Source organism: Tenrec ecaudatus, chromosome X (genome assembly GCF_050624435.1).
Source record: "Tenrec ecaudatus isolate mTenEca1 chromosome X, mTenEca1.hap1, whole genome shotgun sequence".
In the NCBI taxonomy this organism is placed as follows: domain Eukaryota; kingdom Metazoa; phylum Chordata; class Mammalia; order Afrosoricida; family Tenrecidae; genus Tenrec; species Tenrec ecaudatus.
The window spans coordinates 46,662,450-46,685,844 of record NC_134548.1 but is presented as its reverse complement, the minus strand read 5'-3'; the positions used below and the strand labels follow the sequence as shown (position 1 = coordinate 46,685,844).

The window sequence follows — 23,395 nt, the reverse complement described above, 5'->3', positions numbered from 1 at the left end:
GGTTATGCATTAGGCTGCTAACCACAAAGTCGGTAGTTTAAAACCGCCAGCCGCTCTGCAGGAGAAAGACAGGACTTACCACTCCCATAAAACACTGCCATCTCAGAAACTCACAGAGCCAGTTCTACCCTGTCCTGGAGTTATGACTCATAGCTGTCCTAGAGTTATGATTCATAGCTGTCCTAGAGTTATGACTCATAGTTATGGCAGTGAGTTGAGGCCAAATCAACCAGTTGCCACTGAGTTGATTCCAACTCATGGTGACCTTATGAATGTCAGAATAATTCCATAGGATTTCGATGACAAATTTTTGTTTGCCTGAACTGAAGTAGATCACCAGGCCTTTCTTCCACAGTACTTCTTGGTAGACTCAAGCCACCAACCTTTTGGTTAGCATCTGAATGTATTAACACAGTGGTTCTCAGCCTTCCTAATGCCGCAACCCTTTAATACAGTTCCTCGTGTTGTGGTGATCCAGCCCCCCCACCCAACCATTATTTTCATTGCTACTTCATAACTGTAATTTTGCTACTGTTATGAATCAGATGACCCATAGGTTGAGAACTGCTGTATTAACATATTGCATCCCCAGGGATTTCTTCCTTATGATGAGATCTGCTTATATGCTATACAGGAACACCACAGTAGTATTGCTGAAATATTCGTGGTCTATCATATCAAGAAACATGTGCTATTATCAGCCATGTAACTTTGATGGTAGTGTCTGCCAGGTTTCTCCCCTGTAAAATTATTTTACCCTTTGTAGTGACTAGATTTTTACATAAATAGTGTATTATATGGAGTTTTAAACTGTGTACTCCTTGCACATGATTTTCATAAGCTCAATATTTTTATATGTTGCTGCCTTCAATTTTCTCCTTTCCCCCTCCTCTTCTCTCTCTCCACACTCTCCTCCTGTTCAAGAAACTTAATGTTAAGTCTTCACCTTGGCTTCTAATGACATATAGCTTTGGTTCCCAGCATCAGACCCTCACCAGACTACCCTCAAGTTTCTAAAGCAGCCCTGCTCCTGGCAGGGTTTCTTCCCTCCTCTGCAAAATTTCTCTGATGCAGGAAGAAATCACTTTTTCTGCCTCAGAAATAGTCCTCACCAGGGCAGCCAGCCCCAGCCCACGAGGTTTGCAAGTCTGCACACCCCATACTGAAGAGGAGGCCACTCAGACGGACATGGCCACCCAGCTTCCATCCTTAAGCTGTTTGAATCTCCTACCTACACAGATGCCACAGGGCAAGCATAACAGTCATAGGCACATGGAGATCAAATGTCCCTCGCTTGGAAAAGATGTGTCCAAGTGACTGCGTGGTGGCCCACACCTGCACTGTCCTGCCACCTGCTTCATGTGTGACTGGTTCCTTGAGACCGGGGTTTACATGAACAGCTGCGCCAGCCGCCACGGGACCAGCCCATGCTCAAAGCCAGCCTTGCAGCCCTCCCCCCAAACCTCTGCCCATCTGCAGCAGCTCCAAGGAACTCAAACACTTTCAAGTTACTTCTCCTTACTGAGCGACTACCAGGCCGTGCCATGACTTACACTTTTATTTTACACATAGGCTCAAAAGATAACATTTTTGAACTACTGAGTGAAGGTGAATGGGTGTGAAATTCACTTCTGGAAATGTCACAGGATGTGTGTAATGTGGCAGACGATTGCAGAACTTTTTTTTACAGAATTTCATCATTTCTGTTCATACTGTGTATACGTACATTATTTACATGGACTTGTTATTTGTGAAAAATATGGTAATGTGCATCCTTTGGGAGCTACTTTGAGATTTCATAGAAATCCTCTCACGCTTCCCACTTCCACCCACTGGTTAATATCCATTGGGGATTCTTGCTTGAATCATATATAAGATTATACCTGCCAAAAGGTGTTTTCCTCATTTCGTCATTTCTTCTTTGTTTTTTGTTTTGCTACTTACGGAAATGCTTTTCTTTCTCCACCACTTCTTTATTTTTTAATTGACTTATTTGTAGCAGCATAATTTCACTCGTCTACAACTTTAAACAATAAAACAGTATTCTAACTGGGTATACCTAGTGAGATATAGTCTAAGGGGGGGATCTTTAAGAATCTTAAACAGCTTACAGTGGTATTGTTACTGGCAATGATGTTATTTTGAAACATATATACATACACAAGGGTAAAGTAAATGAGAAAGTTATCATTAGACACCAAGTTTACTTCATAAAATCAAAGAAATAAAGGCTTTGTAACGAAATAGGGAAAACCATCCATATGAATTCCTGATTTATTTTTCTCCTTCTGAAAGAAATATATATTCTTTGGTTCTCTCTACCCAAAAGTCTGGGAAGCAATGTTAAGCCAGATCTTTCATTTAAGTACTTTTTCCTGCCCAAAGGTAGCAAGGCTGCATGGAGAAATGGCTGATTCCAGATGTGGGACAGGAAAGGAACAAGATTAGTCTGGAGCGTCTTGTTAGGCTTGAAAGTACAGTAAAATGGCATAAGAGCTGACCTAAACGGGCTTATACTGGCCCAAATTGGAACAATTTAGAAATTTGTAAAAAGACTGAAGTTGAGTCAACATCAAATATATAAAATCTATTTTTGCAATGCACAAATTTACCCCTTGAATATTGGTCACCTATTGAATTGCCTAGAAACTAATTTGTTTTTCTGGAAGTAGTTCATAACTGCTTTGTTCATAATATCCCCAAAATGGGAATCGCCCAAATGTCTGTCAGCCAGAGAACGGGCACATTCTGATGTAGTGAAACCCGTGGAATGTACTTGGCAATAAGAAGGAATGAACTACTGAGCACAACCACATGGGTGACTTAGAAACATTATGCTTTAAAAGGCCTTGTTTCATAAAAGAGCGTGTACTGCACAGAGTCCCTTACATGAAGCTCTCTTACAGACAAATCTACGGGACAGAAATCGTGGTTTGCCCTGCAGGAAGCAGTAGTTGAAAGGGAAAGAGATGAGTGTGCTTTCTGGAATAGCAATAATGTCTTAAGAGGAATTTGATTTATACCAATGTGTGCATTTGTTCAAACTCCCCAATGGTACTTTTAAGATTTGTATGTTTCACAGTCTGTAAATTTTACCTTTAGTAAGAACTGTAAATAAACATTAAACTCTATTTAATGATTTGTGTGCTACAGTAGAAGGGTGAAAGCTATTGGTGGCTACAATTTCCCTTGAAGTACATAAAAGAATAAAATACATAAAAATAATAATAATTTATAAATTTTCAAGGGTTCATGATGGAGGGATAAATGAGGGGCTAATACCAAGGGCTCAAGTAGATAGAAAATGTTTGGGAAATGATGATGGCAACATAAGTATAAATGTGCTTGACACAGTGGATGCATGTATGGATTGTGATATGAGCTGTACAAGTCCCCAATAAAATGATTTTTAAAATAGTAAAAATAGGTTGATAGTTGGATAGAGAGATGAATAGGCAGATATATGACAAAGCAAATATCCAAAATGTTCATTAATTAATCTAGATAGAGTATATGGCTACTTTCTGTGTAATTCTTTGAGTTCTGTATGTTCGAAACTTCTTAGAAAATGTTGAGGAAAATCTATTTTGCAACCATTAATTTTGGATTTAGGCACCAATGGCTGCTAAAATCATTGAGTGAAGAGTTGATACATAGAGCTCAGGAATGATGGATCACGTAGACAACACCTGAACCCACTATCCTATCACTAAAAGTAGCACAACCAGATCTTGTTAGTCTTTATGTTATATAATAGACATACCACCTGTGCAGTATTATTACCCAAAACTAAAATTAAATCTGAATCAAATCAAGCTTCTAGACATAACTACCAATTTACAGGAAATATAAGGGACTAAGGAATATGTTCAATGCCACCCTTAGAGGTACCATCAGCATTAACCAAGTCCAGACAGTAAGGGGTTCCACCAGGGAAAGAACCTAGTATTGTAAACCAATAGAATGAACATTGGAAAACAGGTACAGAAGGGCGAGCAGTTAAAGCATAAGAGAGATTTAAAAGACATCGCCATCAGATACAGTATAGGATCCCATTTTAAATGAGCCACCTATGCATTTTGAGAACTGTCAGGTGAAATAGATGCTATTCAATGATCAGTGTTAATTTTATTGGATATGAAAATGATATTGTGTTAAGTTTTGTTGTGTTTTGTGTGTGTGGTTAGTTTTTAAGGACTTTTCTCTATTAGAAATCTGAAACTATTCACAGGCAAACTGGAGAGATGATCTGTTGTAAAATGCTTCAGAAACAAAATAGTTGATGCTAGATGAACAGGAATGGCAGATGGTTAGCAGTTGTTAACTTTGAGTGACAAGCACGTGATATTGCACACAACGCTCTTCTCCACTGGGAGATGTGAAAAGGTTAAAAGGGAAATTTTCATGCCTCCGTATTCTCTTTTAGCTACATCTCATTTCCACATTATGCGTACAGTACAATTTTGAAAGTTATCTGTATTTACTATCTCCACATCTCCTCTTCCCTTTCTCTCTCTTAGACTTGGCCCAATGAGGATTTCTATCACTATCATACTATCAAAACCGCTCTTATCAAAGTCACCAGTGACTTCCAAGTTGCCACATCTAATGGTCAGTTCGTAGTTCTCATCTTAAATGGTCTTTTAGTAGCGTGGAACACTAATAATCATAACTTCTTGAAAAAGCTTCTTTCTTTGGCTCTAGCACACCAGACTCCCTTGATTTTTCTCCTACTTCACTGTCAACCATTGTTTCCTTTGCCTAGATTACTCTCATCTTCCTGATCACAAACAGTTATGTGCCCCAGGCCAAACTCTTGACCTCTTCTGCATCAGAACTCACACCCTAAGCAATTTCACTACTTGGCCATAAATACCATCTCCACTGCTTTTGATTCCCAAAGTTATGTCCTTAATCCCAGCTTCCTTTCTTAGATGTCTGCTAACATTGCTCTCAATTAAACCAGTAAGGTGCATCTTCATTTTCATTCACTTGCTCAGAACAAAAACTTAGTTGTCATACCTCTTTCTCTCATACCCCATAACCAATTCAGAGTTCTGATCATGGCTTCAAGGCCTTGGCCATAGAGTCCGACTCCAAACTTATTTGACCTACCATCCCCCTTTTCCGGGAAAAACAAACGTTTACTCAGCACACCCTGGCAATGAAAAACTCTTATACTATAGCCCATAATCCCAGGAGAAAGTGTAGGTGCCTGCGTTCATGGACCCTGTGGAGCGTTCCAGTGCCCCCGCCCCTGCAGAGGGTGATGTCTACCATTTGGGCAACACTGCCCTGGGCAATAACGACAAAAGTGATCATCTCTGGAATTACATTCGTCACCACTCTTCCCCTTCCGTCTACCTCCCCAGACACACTGGGTTCCTTACTGTTCCCGGCCTCCTCAGACCTCTGGATCGTTGTGTTTCCTGCCCCCATCCACCTGGCCCACTCTTTCATTCAGTTATGGCCCAGTCAGAAAAGCCTTCCCAGACTTCCCTAACTGGGATGTTGCTTTCTAATTTTCTTGACATCAGTCTTTATCAGTTGCTGTCTGTAGAGGCCTGCTTGCTCCTCAGCAGGCTCGGGTTCCTGTATGGCATGCTGCAGATTGCTGCCTATTTAGCCTTGTATTCTGGCTTTCCCACTTTCTTTCTCACGCTCACATACACTCCTAAACAGGCTTAAATGTAAGCTTCTTCTTTCTTGGTACTAGCTTCTTTTAAAAAAAAAAACGTTGTATTAGGGGCTCATACAACTCGTATCTCAATCCATACATACATCAGTTGTGTAAAGCACATCTGTACATTCATGGCCCTCATCGTTTTCAAAACATTTCCTCTCCACTTAAGCCCTTGGCATCAGGTCCTCTTTTTTCCCCTCCCTCCCCGCTCCCCGCTTCCTCATGAGCCCTTGATAATTTATAAATTATTATTTTGACATATCTTGCCCTGCCCAACGTCTCCCTTCACCCCCTTTTCTGTTGTCTGTCCCCCAGGGAGGAGGTCACATGTAGATCCTTATCATCGGTTCCCTCTTTCCAACCCACTCTCCCTCTACCCTCCTAGTATTGCCACTCACACCACTAGTCCTGAGGGGATCATCTGTCCTGGCTTCCCTGTGTTTCCAGTTGCCATCTGTACCAGTGTCCATCCTCTGGTCTAGCCAGACTTGCAAGGTAGAATTCGGATCATGATAGTGGGAGTGGGGGGGAGGAAGCATTTAGGAACTAGAGGAAAATTGTATTCTTCATCGGTGCTACTTCGCACCCTGACTGACTCGTCTCCTCCCCTAGACCCCTCTGCAAGGGGATCTCCTGTGGCTGACAAATGGGCTTTGGGTCTCCACTCAGCAGTGCTAGCTTCTATTGTAAAGGTCTTTACACTTCTTTGGACAAAAAGAATAGCTTCCAAGTTAGACTCCTGATGCTTTCAATTGGGTGAACTAAGGCTCCCCTCCCACTTCCTTGTATCATCAATAAACATCGCTCTGTGTGTATCACTTGGGGATTTTACTATGCAGGGTTTTTTTTCATATGCTCTTATGGAGGAAGGAGCCCTGAAGGCACGGGGTTAAGCACTTGGCTGCTAACGGGAGAGTTAGCAGTTCAAATCAACCAGCTGCACTGTGGAAGAAAGGTGAAGGTGTGCCTTGGAAATCCAATGGAGTAGTTCTTCTCTGGCCTATAGGGTTTCTATGATTCTGAATTGACTCAATGATAATGGGTGTTTCTTTGGTTGTTTGTTTTGGTATCATACAGGCTAACCCTGAACTAAAACCATGTCGTTTTGTGAGTGAGAAAGTATAAGGCATAAATAAAATATTTTTATTCTCCATGCCTGAAGAAGGCTTGTGTGTTTTACTAGCCAATATATTCAGAGTGAACAATACATAATTATAGTCATATGGAGGAGGATAGTATTAGGTGTCATTTGACCAAAGGTTCTCACAAGTAAATCCTGTCCTGGCACCAACCCCAACACGGTCCCAGAAAAAAATACAGATGCAAAGGACAAGGTCCTACGAAGAAACCCTCCTTAGTACTGTGAAGTTTATGATTTTTACAGCTTGTACTGCTAACTGCAAGATCAACAGTTCAACCCCACCAGCCACTTTTGGGGAGAAAGATGAAATACTCTGTTCCCATACAGACTTATCGCCTTGAAACCCTCTATATGGATAGCTGTGAGTCAGAAGTGACTTGGCAGCCATGGATTTGGATTTTGGATTTTGTCAAGGAAGTTATTTCTCATGGAAGCTGTCTTTGGCCTGGACTAGGACAGGCCCAGGGTCTCTGCTATGGGTGTAAACTATTAGGCCTATGGCTCCTAACTGAAAGGTTGGCAATTTAAATCCACCCAAAGATACCTCAGAAGAAAAGCCTGGTGATCTATTTCCAAAATGCCATAGCCATTGAAGACAGCACAGTTCTACTCACCAATAACTGGGCTTGCCCTGAGTTGGCATTGACTTGATGACAACTGATTTGGGTTTATTTGCTTATTTTATTCACCCCTCCCCTGGAGAGAAAAAGTATGCCCAGTGTCCTGGTAAAGCCTTGGATTCTCTGGGAACAAGGTTCAAGTACAGTCATTCAGCATCCCAAATTTTTCCAGAAGTTGTTTCCTAATGTGTTGGTATATCATCTTCTTACTTGGTTTTGTATAAATTGAATTGTTGATGTTCAGTTAATCCTTATCTCTGGGTTTCTTTTTGTTTGTTTGTTTGTTCGTTTGTTTTCCTTTTCAGCCACACTGTGTTCTTCTCGCCTCCAAGGAAAACTCAGCGCCTGTTAAACTTGGGGGCTTTGGGGTAGCTATTCAATTAGGGGAGTCTGGACTTGTGGCTGGAGGTAAGACTTTTTTTCCTTCAAACCTTGGTCATTTTTAGGGTGGTGTAAAAGTCAAAACAAAATATTAGCCCAACCTCTCAGTATTTCATACTGCATTCTACCTTTCCCCTGCCCCCCCCAAAAAAAGCTATCCTGTAGATTTAGTTTGTAATATGATAGCTCTATAATCATTACTAGTCCTCTAAGAATGGAGACTCTGTCTATTCCAATGACTACATCATTAGAAAATTCCCATGGCTCAAAAAAATAGAAACTTTTCACTAGTGTTTAGCAATTGGTGCTAGTTATAGATTCAAGTATTGGGGATTATTTATTAGTTTATTTTAAGATTCCAACTCATAATTGCTACCCCGGTTTTAGTTGTAGTGTTTAGTTTTACCTTGTCCTTAATTCCAAGAACTATCAGTCTTTCCGTTTTTGCCTTTTCCTATCACCCAGTACTGTTAGTCTTCGTAGGAAGGGAAAATGTGGAAAATAACAACAGACTCTTTTATAGCATATCACCTTTCAGGAATACTGTTATTAAGTGCAAATACCTAACAAATGATAAACACCAAAATAGCAATCTGTTACCAAGGTATTTCAGGTAATTTATTTTCTCATATAACTTATAGACCATCTTCTATAAAAGGAGCCATGGGTCATAGGTTTATACGTTAAATCGTTATCTCACCATGGTGCTCTCTAAAATTGTATTTAAATTCTCTTATGGTTTTGCATTGTCTTACACTTAGATGTTCCAAAAAATGAAAGAAACTACAAGTTTAGTTTAGCAGAATACTTATTATTTTTCCTAATCAAATTGAGCTGCTAACTGCAAGGTCAGCAGTTAGCTGCTCCAATGGAGAAAGACTGGGATTTCTTCTCCCATAAAGCTATAGACTCAGAAACCCACAAGGGCAGTGCTCCCCTGCTCTATAGGGTCACTGTGAGTCGGAATCAACTGGATGGCAGGGAGTGAAATGAAATTCAAAATTTGGGTAAGGACTGGAAAACTAAAGGGTCAGATAGTAAAGCATAGTAACTTTAGGATCATTGAAGAATCTCAGGATTTTCAAAGGGAATTTAATGTCTTCAGTCTTTTCTTTGTAGATATTTACTGTTGTTTTTTATTCTGTTAGAGATTGAGGGAGCCCACAGAGGTTCTGGAGGGTGTGTGTGTGTGTGTGTGTGTGTGTGTGTGTGTGTGTGTGTGTGTGTGTGTATAACCAACACTATTTATTAAATTTTATTTTTGCCTTCCCTTTCACTCAATGAACTATTTCTCCAATCTGATAGCTGGTAATTGAATTCTACCGTAAAACTTTCCCCAGAAGGTTAAGCTCTAGTTTAGGTTCTCAAATGGCAGAGAATTCACTCTATCTCCCAAGACTGCTCATTCCATTTTTAGAAAGCTCCTTAAGTATTGAAAAGTTTGTCTTTGTATTATCTTCTTATAGCCTCCACCCAGTAGTCCTAATGCTGATTTTTGGAGCCACTGAGAACAGTTTAATCCTTCCACGTGCTCTAGCCATTTAGATGTTCAAAGATAACTGTGATTTATCCCTAAGTTTCTTATGAAAATGAACCTTCCTGGGTTAATTTAACCATTCCTCATATAAACTGATTCAGTGTCCCTCGCTGTCTACAAAGTATGAAGTCAGAACTGAACATCATAAATACTGGGACCTTATAGCATGCGGGTCACCTCTTCTTTTGTGCTGGGTCTTCCATTTCTTTCAGGCTCATCACGTTTTATTAGCTATTTGAATAACCACCTAACACTGCTGACTCACATTAATCTTATAGTAAACTAAAATAAAGACAGGTTTGTTTTTTCTTTTAAATAGCTGTTTCTACTAATCTCTCAGTCCCAGTATTAACACCTCTATGTTAAGACTACACAATTATAACGAATCATTTCTAATGATCACGTTCCAAGATTGACAGATGAAATGAAAATGGAAATGCTTGTTAGAAACTAGCTATATTTAATGACCTGTTTCTATGGATCTGCAACTATCTATTAGTATTCAAAATGTCATGGGCATCATATTTTATAATGCATGTTGACTAAAGGGGAAAAGCTACATTTATTAGACTTATCTGGATGGTTTTTTCTTGTTAATCTATTTTCCTAAAGTCTAGGGATCTTCCCCCCAAGTCTTTATTTTGAAAGCTAATTTTGAATCTACAGTATGTCCGTCATTCAAAATTATTTGCCTCAGTGCTTCTAGAATTGAAAATAGTTTCAAATTGCTGTTATTTTAAATATATACCCTTCCTTATAGTCTTGAAGGAATTACTTCTGAGTATCGCAATGTCTTCAAAAATACATAAGGTAATAAAAGAGAAATGATTTATCTTAGGGAAAGCTTTCTTGTTGTTTAAGGGACTTTTGAAAGTAGTCTACTTTAAAACAGAAAGCCATTTTACTGTCATTTGGAATCTTTGATCACTCAGTCCTCCACGTAAAAAGCCCTTTCTTTCTTTCTATGTGCCATATAAAAGCTTAGGTTATTTAATTATTTTGATTATGTATATAGGATACCTTAATGTCGTTATACTTCTCCTGTCTCAAATTCTACTATTGGGAAAAACTCGCTTATCCAGAATACACTTGGGAACCTACGTAACCATTGTGATAGCAATTAAAACCACTCCTGCCCTTCAAAGCATTGATGGTGTTCTCAAGTAGAGATCTACAGCACCCCGATCCAACACAATTTTCAAAGATTTGTGTTCCTTAATACCATGTACTTGCATTCCGGTTACAGTGCCCTTCCCCATTTTATCTATCTGGGTAACACCTATTCTTCTTGAAGACAAACTAAGAGAAGAACCATCTACCCTTAAGGCAGGCTGTATGCACCGCACTGAGTGAGGTGACCCTAGTTCTTCGCGTCCATGTTGCTACATACCTCTACATGGCGTTTGACTCATGGGACCCGTACCAAAGACTGTGAGCTTTGTAAGAACACAGGGAAACACTACGCGCCCTCCTTATGTCCACAGCGGTTAGCACAGTGTGTAGGACCTAGCAAGCTCTTAAGAAAGTTATGCTAAATGAATGAGTCTGATTGCTAATCATTTTCCAGTTAGTAGCAGATTAAAAGCAATAAATTAGAAGAAGTTGGACCTGGGACAAGCTTAATATTGAGAAAAGGAAGGAAAACCTGACAGGAAAAAAAATTGTGATCATGTACACTCCCAAACTTGGAAAATACAGCAGACTTTTATTACTAAAGAAGTCCACCTGTGAAGTTCCCAAGGGTGTTTTCTGTTCTTTTGACTTGACAGTCAAAATGGCAATTATGAGTCATCAAAAAAGGTTAAATTCTGTGTAGCATCCTGTGTCACAAAAGAAGTCAAAAAATCGTAGAAAAATAGCCTTCCCAAAATCATTACAGTAAAAAGGCTTGAGTCTGTAAAGATTGTAGGCCGTAAACTATTGAAAATATATTTATTCAGAACAGCTTTCTCCCTGAGATTCTAGGTAATAAGGTTTGATTATTTTATCAAACTAACATTTGACTATCTAAATAGGCATCGGAAGTATCTCGTAAGCAATGACATTTAATATAGTTCAGTAATTGGTTTCCTGTTCTTAAAATTTTGTGGTTAATGTCGCAAAAGTCAAGTGGTCACAAAGAAGGAAAAGTAGTTAACAGTTTGGGGAAGTTGGTCTGTGTCAAAGATTAAATCCAGATCTTTCCATATTCTACTGATCTGCACGAAGTAAAAAGATCATTCTTGTATGCCCTATCGTACGGTTCAAACTCTTAACCGCCAAAACATGCATCTCCTCCAAGACTGAATGCTTATTCTCTAGTAAAAGGAGTCAGTACAGACAAGTGGGTGGACAAGCGGGGGGAAACCTCTTCAGTACAGACAAGTGGGGGGAACCTCTCGTGGGTGACTGGAACTAGCCCTTGTGGCTCTGGACTTTTCCAGAGCGAGCCTCCCATTTTGACATGCTTGGCCCTTTCTTGTGTGGAAAGTGGTAGCATTTAAGTTGGGTTCCAAAGTATCATTTGACCAAGCACCTAGCCCTCCCCTGGCTGGTGCCCAGAGGTGTGGCTCTGGTTTCCCCATCTCCTGCTAGCTCCTAGTCCCTCAGAACAAAGCTGATTCTCTAGTGGCCCTTCAGTGTTCAGACAGTTAATGAAGTAGGAGGCTTAGATTCTCATCCGTTCTGTTTCTTTATATTGCTTGAGGAAGCAAAATGGGATAGGACAGAAATAAAAATAATGCTCTGGCACCCAGTCTTTTGAACTAGTACAGAGGTTTGACAGATATACAAGGATGGTAAATTTTAATGCAAATATTTTCCCTCTCTGAACCCCGAACTTTAATCGGCGCTGCGCTTCATTAGGAGAAGGCAACACGGGTGGGAGTGGGATGAGAGCGAGAACCATAATGATCTGTAGCAAAGGAACCTCAGGCTAATCCACAAGCTGAAGCTGCTTATTCTTCTCAGCCGCACCAAGTTTGATAATCACTCCAAAACCAAACGCACTGCCATCCAGTCATGCTGGCTCATACTGTGAGTCTATAGGACAGGCTAGAACTGCCTCTGTGGATTTCTTTATGGGAGTAGAAATCGCTGTCTTTCTCCCTGAGAGTATGTGATGGTTTCGAACTGCTGGCCTAGAGAGTTGCAACCCAAAGCGTAACCACTACGGCACCTAGCAGGATTTATGTTCTCGTCTCTTTAGCTGGACAAGAATGTCTCTAAGGTTGCTATTCAGAGTTCTAGATAAAGGAGACTTGATAGCATAGTGGGTTATGCATTGGGCTACTCACAGCAAGGTCAACAGTTTGAACCCACCAGCCTGTCCTAAGGAGAGGAAAAAGAAACCCACAAGACTTTCTGTTCCCATAGAGACTCCCTGCCTCGGAAACCCAAAGCGTCAATTCTACTGCCCTTAGGGTCTCTGAGAGTCGAAATTGACTCAATGGCAGTGAGAAAACGTATTGTGTAATCTTCAAAATAAAATTATCCTGATCTCAGTATAATGTGATTGATAGGCATGCCCACTGGACCTACATATGCATGCAGTTGGAAGAGTTGCCAAGTGTGGGGGGCAGTGTCCTCTCCCACCATAATTTCCCTACAGGGCCCAAACCTTACATTCCACAGTAGAGGAAACGAATCCTTCGGGGGTTAAGCTATGTTACAAAGCACAGGCATACCTCAGAGGTTTTGCAGGTTTGGTTCCAAGCCACCATGATCCCACAGGCTATCACAGTGAAGTGAGTGCTGTAACAAAGCGAGTGTCATAAGAAGGCAGGTGTGAAAACTTTTGTTTCCCAGTGCTCAGGCAGGTTATATTTATACTATACTGTAGGCTGCGAGGGGACTGCAAAATAGTCGTGGACATTTTGAATGAAAAGATAATGGAATTTCTCCACAAACTCTCTGAAGACCCCTGGATTAAGTGTGCAATAGCATTATGAAAAGGTTTGGCGTTTTGTGAGAATTACCAACACATGATGCAGAGACTCACAGTGACCACATGTTGTTAGAAAAAATGGGACCCATAGATTGGTTCCAGTCGGGGTTGCCTCAAACCTTCAATTTGTAAACAGCGTAATATCTGTAAAGTGCAAACAAGGTATGCCTATAAGCTACTAATGTGCAAATCACTGATACCAAATTCCTTGCAGAAACCTAGTTTTGATGCGAGAAAAACAAAAACCTCTTTGAAGAGCACAGAAGCTAATGAGGTGTGACTAGAAGAGCTTCATAATTTGTTTTGGTTTATGTCACGTATTTGCTTTCGTTCTTTGCAAATTTTAACATTAGGAAGTTAAACAATCCTCTTATAAAAACATTACTAACTATTGTTAATTCCCAATGAGTTCGGTGAGTGTTGGACGACTAACTACAAAGTTCAAACCCATCATCAGCGCTACGAAAGGCTATCTTCTGGGAAGACTTAGAGCCTTGGAAAATGTGATGGCAGTGGGTTTGGGTTTTAGGGGTTTGTTGTTCCTTTCTACAATCAATTCATAAAGTCAACGTAATGTTTCATTTTCAAATTTGCCTTTCAAATGCACATGGTCAGCGTTCACTTTCAGTTAGGAATTTCCACTTGGTAGTCAAAAGTACTCTTTTTCCCAGATTCCTTCCCCCTTCTGCCCCTTCTTCTCCATGCTGGTGCCTCTGCCCAGGGCAGGCCTTCCCCAACTCTTCCCTGCACAGTCACAGACCGCCTGCTGCCTGGCCTGCCTGCTCCATATTTTTATTGATCTTCAAACAGGTGGAAAGTTCAAAATCCTAAAGTACTTCATGAAACAAGAAACATATAAATAATTATTATGTATTCTGCTGAATTCAGTAGGGACAGTGTATGGTAGAAAACCAAGTCCCTGCCCTTATTTTCAAGAAGATTAAATGTTTTTTGTTTTCTTTCTGTAAGCATGGTTTCAGGGGGGGGATTGAGAGGTGATGAGAGGATGTTGATATTGTTAAGCTGTTCATTCGGCATGTTATCGTTTTATTGCGTTTTGTTTTCAAATGGAAAATCCATTTTATGTAGATGTTTTCTTTAATGTTGTTGTTTTCCATGTAGGACGTGTTGGGACACCTCATTTTATGGCCCCGGAAGTGGTCAAAAGAGAGCCTTATGGAAAACCCGTAGATGTCTGGGGCTGTGGCGTGATCCTTTTTATTCTGCTGAGTGGTTGTTTGCCTTTTTATGGAACCAAGGAAAGATTGTTTGAAGGCATTATTAAAGGAAAATATAAGGTAATGGATTATGAATGTTTTCTTTTGTCATTGAGATTAAACTATTCTGGGGGGAAATGTTTGTTTGTTTTTTAAGTCACTCTCTATTTCTGGCTTGCTTATTGATTGATGCTTATGGGTACCCAGTCATAGAAATGGCCGTTTCTTATGTCAGTGATTTGTTTATCAGCATAGCATCAGATACATTTCTGAACTGCCATTAGCTCGGCTTTCGTGCAAGTGATGGAGAAAGAAAGACTGTGTTCGGAATAACCATTGCCTTGCCTTCCCTTTTCCTTCTTTCCAGGCAGCAGCTAACATTTATACCAGCTCTTTGCATTCCAATTTTATCTGGATACTTGAAATACCCTCGTCTTCTTGGGTACAGCAGACAAACCAAACACTTGGGGGGTGTGCGTCACTTTTCCCCATATGCAAGAACCCAGCTTCGGAATCCTGGGCCTTCTAACTATAAGATGCTCACAAAGCCCAACTCTAGTTGACAAAGATTTTGGACTGATCCTTGTTAGCTATTGGGGTAGAATTTGACCTTCAGTAAGCTGTCTGGCGCCCAAATGCATTCATCCAGGTTAAGCTACAAAAGGAATTCCTCTGTGTCATTTGAGACGAGCTTCATTTTTTTAAAGCTTTGGCTTACCGTATTTACTTGTGTATAAGCTGAGTTTTTTTTCCAGCACATTTTTTAATGCAGTTTTTGTGGTAAAATTAAGTACCTCGGCTGATATTTGAGTTGGCTGATATTTGAGTGTATATGGTAATTTGTAAATTTAAAAGGGAAACTTTATCCACCTAATTTTAGTTATTCTTTGTCCAACTCTGAATTTAGTCTCACATAGCCTTTACTTGATTTGGTTTTTCACATTTAGTATTGTATTTTCAGCACTCAGCCAGCACAACCTACAAATATGCCATTTAAAATCCAGAATAAACTGAAATGCCAATATAATCAAAGCATTTCATAATATAATTTAGAGCCATTCTTCATGATTCAGATTCTTTAGCTACTGTGGATTGGAAATCACAGATTTGTGATCAGTAAATGACCACTTAAATTATTTTAATAAAACAAACTAATTAAAAGTCTACTTAATGGGTAGAGAGATTCTGTTTGGGGGTGATGAAAAACTTTGGAAATCGTGGTGATAGTTGTCCAATATTGTGAAGGTAATTAATGCCACATAATTGTGGGATAAAAAATATTAAGACAGCGTTTTTACATTATATATAAAGAGAGCACAAGAGGGAGTTGCAATAAAAATTATTTTTTAATCAACATAATTTTAAATTATCACTGACATTATCAATGACTGTTTTTTTAATGAGTATGTTTATTGTTACTGAATACATGTTTTTGTGCTTGTTAAAACATTGTGGTGAAACATTTGGCAAACAAAAAATATTCCTTTAGAAAAATGTAAGTATTACTATTGTAAGCTTCATAATATTGTATTTTAGGTGTACATCTCATTTGTTTTGCTTTATGAAAATACATTCAGAGTTAAAACTGCTCAAAATCTTTGTTTTTTTTTTCTTTTTCAACATTTTATTAGGGGCTCATACAACTCTTATCACAATCCATACATATACATACATCAATTGTATAAAGCACATCTGTACTATTAAAGCAGCTTAAGAGCTTCTTGAAAATAAATAAACGGATACTTGATGCCACTACCCCAGCTCTTGTTAGAGGTTTTGGCACTTATGTCTAGCTGACTGGGAATACAAGTAGGCTTTAAAAAGTGTGAGGAAAAAAATCAATTATTTTTCTGTTTCATTTTTCCATACCCTTTTTGAAGCTCCCTCATATGCTGCTGCATATGGGCATCATGGCATAATATTTGTCTGGATACCAGTTCAGGGTAGTTGATGCTGAGGAAATTCTTTTTCCTCCCTGTATTACTAAAGCATCAACTTCCTTCCTGTTCACTAGAATCATGATTTCCATTTTAGCCATGACTAACTACATGAAACAAAACACAAGTTAATATACATTAGACTCCCAAACTGTAAGACCATGAAAATTTCCTTTTTAAAATCCTCAGTAATGTTAGAATTTTATATTGGCTTTGGGAGGAGAAAGTTAAGAAAATGAGCAGGGGGCTGTTCAGCCTTTTTTTTTTTTTAAGCTACAACTGGATGATTTATACTTATATATTTTTCTGGATATAATGATGCTTTTTCAGTGGCACTATCATTTTATAGATTACATTTCTTTGATTTTGTTTGGATTAAAATGATCCAAAACTCTTAAACGAGAGAGGCGTTTGCAGTGTAGGTGTTTCTGCTTCTCTTAGAGTCAGTTGGCCACTGTGCTATCCAAATGTCTCAGGACACTGCTTGTAAGAAACCATCTCCTTACAATTCCTGAAAATTATGAGTAGCTATCACAAATACATAGCCATGGTTTTCTGGTTGCATTTTTCCAAGGAAAATCACAGATACTAAATCAGATTTTTAGTGCATCCTCTTAATAATAATAGCAAGAATAATAGTAAACATAGCACTTGATATGTACCAGGAACTGCTTTAGGCATTTCGCGTATGTTAAATCATTTAATCCTCCCAGCAATTTATGATATAAATACCATACAATAAAATCTTCCACCTGCCTTTTTGAGTTTCAAGCTCTTGCTAATAATAGAATTATCCCCTTGTGTTTATTCATTTGCTAACTTCCTGGTTTCCAAAGCAATGTACTTTATTTTGAGAGCCTCTGATATGTGATTTTGTCTATTTTTGAAACACTGAATAGTTATTTTTGTTTCTTGGCAAGATACATGGGCAGTATACACAAACAAGTCTAAAAATTAGATTAATTTTAAAATGTTTTCTATTCTGGGTGTTAAGTAAGTCAGATGGGTGGTGGCAGCTATGTTACAATTTCCATACTTAGGGTCTGGAAACTTCTAGGCTAATTCCTTATATCACTTATGAAAATAACTTTGTTTGAAGTGCTCTACCATCGGGGATAAAATTGGGGGTGTTATTTCATAATTTTTCATTATGGAAATTTTCAAACAAAATAGTAGCAAAAAGTCAGAATCAACTCAATGGCAGTGAGTTTGAGTTGGGTTTTTTTTTTTTTAGCCCCCAGCTTCAAATCTTGTCAACACACTGGGCCTCTAATCAAGTCTTCCCTCAACACAAAAACCCTTTGTTCTAATAACCTGGCATTCTGTAATGCTCATCTTTCCAACACAAGTGCTGAAGACAAAATAAGCTAATGTGGTGAAGAAAGCTGATGGTGCCTGGCTATTAAAAGATAAAGCATCTGGGTCTTAAAGGCTTGAAGTTAAATAAGCAGCCATCTAGCAGCGAAAAGAGGTTTCAATGGGACCAGCTATCAGGCATCAGAAGACCCAAAACAAACAACCATTTTTATGCAAACGAGGGGGGTCTGAATGAACACCCAAAGCCCATCTGTAGACAATTGGACATCCCCTCACAGAAGGGTCACAAGGAAGGGACAAGCCAGCCAAGGTGCAGTATCGCACCTATGAAACATACAACATTCCTCTACTTCTTTAATGTTTCCTCCTCCCCACTATCATGACCCCAGTTCTACCTTAGAAATCCTACCAAGCCAGAGAATGTATACAGATTAGATCTCACGCCACACATAATCCAGGACAGATAAACCCCTCAGGAGCAGCAATGGGAGTAATGATACCATGAAGGTAGGGGGGAGGTAGGGGGAGAAGGGAGAGAAACTGAGAACCAATTGAAGTGATCTACTTACAACATACTCTCCCCCAGGGGGACGAACAACAGAAACATGGGAGAAGGGAGACAGTGGATGGTGTAAGATATACAAATTTTATAAATTATCAAGAGTTCATGAGAGTGGAAGGGGAGGGGAAAAAAGAGGAGCTGATACGAAGGGCTCAAGTAGAAAGAAAATGTTTTGGAAATGATGATGGCAAGGTATGTACAAATGTGCTTGATACAATTGATATATGGATTGTTATTAAAGAGTTGTAAGAACCCGCATTAAAATCATTTATTAAAATTTTTAAAACTTGTCAACATATAGATACTTACTAGAAAGTTATTGAAAAATTCATTTGTTCATCCTAGTGGTTCTTTGAGAGAGAAAAAACTATTAATGAAATCTTCAAAATCTGTGGATCTTTTTAAGAAAACTTTGATGATACTTTTTTAATGTAGAACACTTAAATTGTCCTATGTTATCACTACTACCAAAACCAAACTCACTGCCATCAAGTCGATTCTCACTCACAGCAACCTGATAGGATTTCCGAGACTGTACCTCTTTACTGGGAGTAGAAAGCTTTGTCTTTCTCCCATGGAGTGCAAGATGCCTGGTGGCACTGTTGGGTTGGACTGCTTACCACAACCTGAGGAGTTCAAATGGACCAGTCACCCTGTGGGAAAAAGTCATCTTCTGCTCCCTTAAAAGATGTACAGCTTCAGAAGACATCTGAAGGGTCACTTTGAGTCAGAATTGACTGGCAGTAGGTACTTAAGTATGAAGCCTCCCATTAGCCACAGCTCAGTGTTTGATGAAAGGCCTTGATCAAATTATAGTGACTCGAGTGTCATGATGGAAGTTGAGGCTGAATTGATTTTAAATTGTCATGGAGTTTATCCTCTATCTTTCTCCCTTAGCAGGTGACATGAGTCTCTGACAGGCCATGGCACTGCTTAAAGCTCCTAGCACCAGGCAGTTCGCATAAAATTAATTTATCCACTTCCTTGATGTTGAATAGCGATTGAGGCCCATCTCCACTTGCCTTTCTTGATCTCAGGCATACCCCATTTTCCCTTCCAGAGCTGTTTCCTCATAGGTCCACAGCCTCTCTCACGTGTCTTTTGAATATTTCATACTTTTTATTTAAGGGGGAATATGAGTAACTTCACAGACAATAATATGCTTATGAATTTGGAGCCCTGGAGGTGCAGTGGTTAAGCGCTCACCTCTTAAGAGAAAGGTTGGCAGTTTGAAATCATCAGCTGCTACACAGGGAGAAAATGTGACGGTCTGCTTCAGTAAAGATGACAGCTTTGGAAACGCGATGGGACCATTCTACTCTGTCCTGTAAGGTCGCTGTAAGTCAGAATTGACTTAAGATAATGGGGTTGCTAATCGGATTTATTGCAATCATTTTTTCTAAGCACTGAGCTTGATGTACAATGGCCAAAAAAATACCCTACTAGTACCTAATCTAATTTTTTGAGCAAAAATATTTCCTTAAAGATTTTCATTTAAAATTTTAATTTTAGTGCTTTCTAGATTAAAGTATTGTTTTTTTGGTCTCCTTAGCTGTGCTATAAGAAGAAACTGCAATTGTGAACATTCTGTTCTTCCATTATTACAATATTATCATTTATATTACAACAAGGACGTATGCAAGGAATTTTTAATGATCCGTACTCTCTCATGTAAGAAAAATGAACAAAGGAATCCCATTTTTCCTTTTTACCATGAAAGGAAGTCTTTAGAATCAGATTTCTATTCTTTGTTCTGAGAATGAGATTTATATTAAAGCAAGGTAGATAGAGTAAATGATGGTGAAAATGCTAACTTCTCACTGAAGATAACTAGAGTTTTCCTTTTCTATTCTTCAGCTGAATCCAAGGCAGTGGAGCCATATCTCTGAAAGTGCCAAAGACCTAGTACGTCGAATGCTGATGCTGGATCCCGCCGAGAGAATCACTGTTTATGAAGCGCTGAATCACCCATGGCTGAAGGTACGTGCACTCAGAGGGGCCTCTGTGCTTTGTTGAACACTTCCAATGACAGGAGCCCCGTTTTCTTTTTTATTCCTGTTTGTTCATCTTTCTTGCATGGTGTTTTTGCCCGTCTTCTATAAATATCAGAGTATAGGATATACTGTTCTGAGTTGACATTCAGCTCTCAGATAAAGGTTACAAAAATGGATTCTGACAGAGTACATCCGGAGGGAGATCTGTTCATTCTCTCTATAGATGTGCTCCATGAGCAACTGAAATAATAGCAGGTTATACTCACAAATATGATTTCATTTTGGGGGGGTGTGCTATACATAATTATCTTCATTTCGGTAGATTTTAGATAAGGGTTTACTGGTTGTTGTTGTTGTTGAGGGTTTGCTGTTTCAGGGAAAAGGCAACTTCTTGAAATTCTTTTCATATCCGGTCTTGCTAGTGAGTACTAAGGAAAGTTGCAACTTAAAGGAACTAGCCATCATGCCCTAGAGAGATGCGAGTGCTTCACGAGGCCCTAGTTTCAGTTTATTATATGTGTCTTCAGAAAGCAGAACAAGGCCAGTGAGGAGAAATTGCAGACACAGATGTTGCCTCCTTTTAAGGAAATGAATTTTTAGAATGGGCAAATCTATCTTGGGAGGCAATAAGGGTCTTCCCACTGCTGATTTCCCAGTACTCTCTGATTATGATATCATATGTTTCCCAAAGTAGGCGATACAGCCCCTAACAGGGTACCAGAACCATTCTGCAGGGCTACAAAAGCTGATACCTACACCTTACCTTGGATTATGAGCTATAGTACAAAAGTGTTCATTGCCATAGGGGTGCCTAGTATTTTTTTTTCTGAAAAGGGGGCATAGGCCAAATAACTTTGGGAACCTATGATATAGTTCAATAATTCCAGGAAATTCTCACTCGAGAGGTGAGAAAACTAAGGCTCAAAGAGACAACTTTGCTCTGCAAGTTGCAAATATTGTCAGTGGTGGAACCAGGATTTTAGTCCAGCCCACTAAAACACTTTCACTTACATGCTAAATCTTTCTCTCCCTCAAGAATATTGCTACAGCAGTGTCACCCTTATCTGCACCAGCACTTTCCTCTCTCAGTTGGATACAACATGCCATTTATTTTATGTATGTGTGTAGATGTGAGTGAGCCCCGATGGCACTGTGGGCTGTGTTGGGCTCCTGATGCCAATGTCAGTAGTTTAAAGCCACCAGCCCCTCTCAAAGAGAAAGATGACGCTATCTGCTTCCGTGAAGATTTATGTAGGATCTGTGTAGGCTCACTATGAGTGGGAATCCATTTGCTGTCAATGGGTTTGGGTTTGATTTAGACGCACATATACACACATTTGCACAAGGGAGCTTCAAAAACTGTCGATTCTGCTGTTGGTCCTTATGCCCCTCTTCCAACTTCTCCTCCTATTCCCCACACCTCTTGGCCATAAACTTCTTAGAAAGAGTTGTCTGTACTCACTTGATTTGGTTTCTCCCATCTTTTTCTCTTGAACCGACTCTACTCAGGCTTGAAACTCCCACACCACCGAAATAGCACTTAGCAAATTTCAGACCTTGGCATTTCAGCAACATTTACCATCCATCCTCCTGAAACACCGACTCACCTTGGTGGTTTAGCAGTCACTGCAATCACCTTTTTTCCCATCTAGCTCTGACCGTTCCCCCTCAGCTCTTATACCCACCACCACCACCCCTTCTTCATTTTTTGGAGTATTAGAGTTCTCCATCTTGGCTCCTCTTCTTTTTCTCCATTGACACTCAGTCCCTTGGAGACCTCAGTATCTATTTTAATCACAAAACTGTATTTATGCCTGCTTTTTGCTTCTAAATCACTTCAAAAATCATTTTAATTGTTCATTAGATGGCCTCACGTGATCTTAATAACTTAGTGTTACCTATACCCAGCTGACCCTTAGATTTATATCTTCATCCCAACCTCTCACCAGAGATATCCCTAACCCACTATGCAATGGTGCTCCTTGATAGGAATACTCCTGTCTCAGCAACTTTGCATTAGTTTTGCCCTCTCCCTAGAACACTCTTCGCCGCTGGTTCCCTTGCCATGTTCAACTCTGGTTAGATACCAATTCCCCCATAAAACCTTCCTTCAACATTCTTTAAACTTTGACAGAAAGAAAGCACATGCGCTGTTACCAGCATTCCCTTTCCAATTTCCCTGTATTATTTTCCTATATAGCATTTGTCACCATAAAACATACTTACGATTCTGATATTGTTGTGTGCCATTGAGTTAATTCTGACTCACAGTGATCCTTTATATGACTGAATAGAACTGCCCCATAGAGTTTCCTAGACTGTAATCTTTATAACAGCAAATCGTCAGGTCTTTTCTTACTTTTATTTTATCTATTTGTTGTCAGTCTACCCTCAAATATAGAGCTCTGTATGGCTAGGAATTTGGGACTGTCTACACTTCTGTCTTGTACTTAAAAAGTGTCTTGCACATTAGGTACTCAATAAATGTCAACTACAGTATATACTTGAGTATAAGCCAATCCAAATATCAGCCGAGGCACCTAATTTTACCTCAGAAAACTACATTAAAAATGTGCTGAGGGCTCAAGTAGAAAGCAAATGTTTTGAGATTGATGAAGACAACAAATGTAAAAATGTGCTTGACACAGTTTTTTTAATGTGCTGAAAAACTCGGCTTATACTCGAGTGTATGTGGAAATAATTTAAAGACTAAATGAAAGTTCATTATGTTATGATAATTTCTACAATTGTTCTGGTTTTATTTATTTTTTAATTAAAAGATCATTTTATTGGGGACTCTTACAGCTCTTGTAACAATCCATCCATCAGTTGTGTCAAGCACATTTGTATATATGTTGCTATAATCCTTTTCCAGACATTTACTTTCTATTGAGCCCCTGATATCAGCTCCTTTTACAGTTGTTGTGGTTAGATTCGGACTCATCTGACCCCGTATACAACAGCATGAAACACTGTCCAGTCTTGTGGTAGCCTCACAATTGTTCTTATGTTTGAGCCCATTTTTACAGCCACTGCATCAATCCATCTTATTGAGAGTCTTCCTCTTTCTTGCTGTTCCGC

General features: G+C 39.4%; 1 protein-coding gene across 8 annotated transcripts in view; it reads left to right on the top strand.

The window, feature by feature from the left end:
- Nucleotides 1-23,395, top strand: part of CASK (calcium/calmodulin dependent serine protein kinase) — a 450,866-nt gene that overhangs the window by 314,050 nt on the left and 113,421 nt on the right. For all 8 annotated transcript variants that reach the window (XM_075539425.1, XM_075539421.1, XM_075539419.1 and 5 more), the window contains exons 6-8: nucleotides 7,750-7,852; nucleotides 14,410-14,585; nucleotides 20,178-20,300. In XM_075539425.1, the coding sequence (XP_075395540.1) occupies nucleotides 7,750-7,852; nucleotides 14,410-14,585; nucleotides 20,178-20,300 (402 nt within the window). The remainder of the gene's footprint in view (nucleotides 1-7,749; nucleotides 7,853-14,409; nucleotides 14,586-20,177; nucleotides 20,301-23,395) is intronic.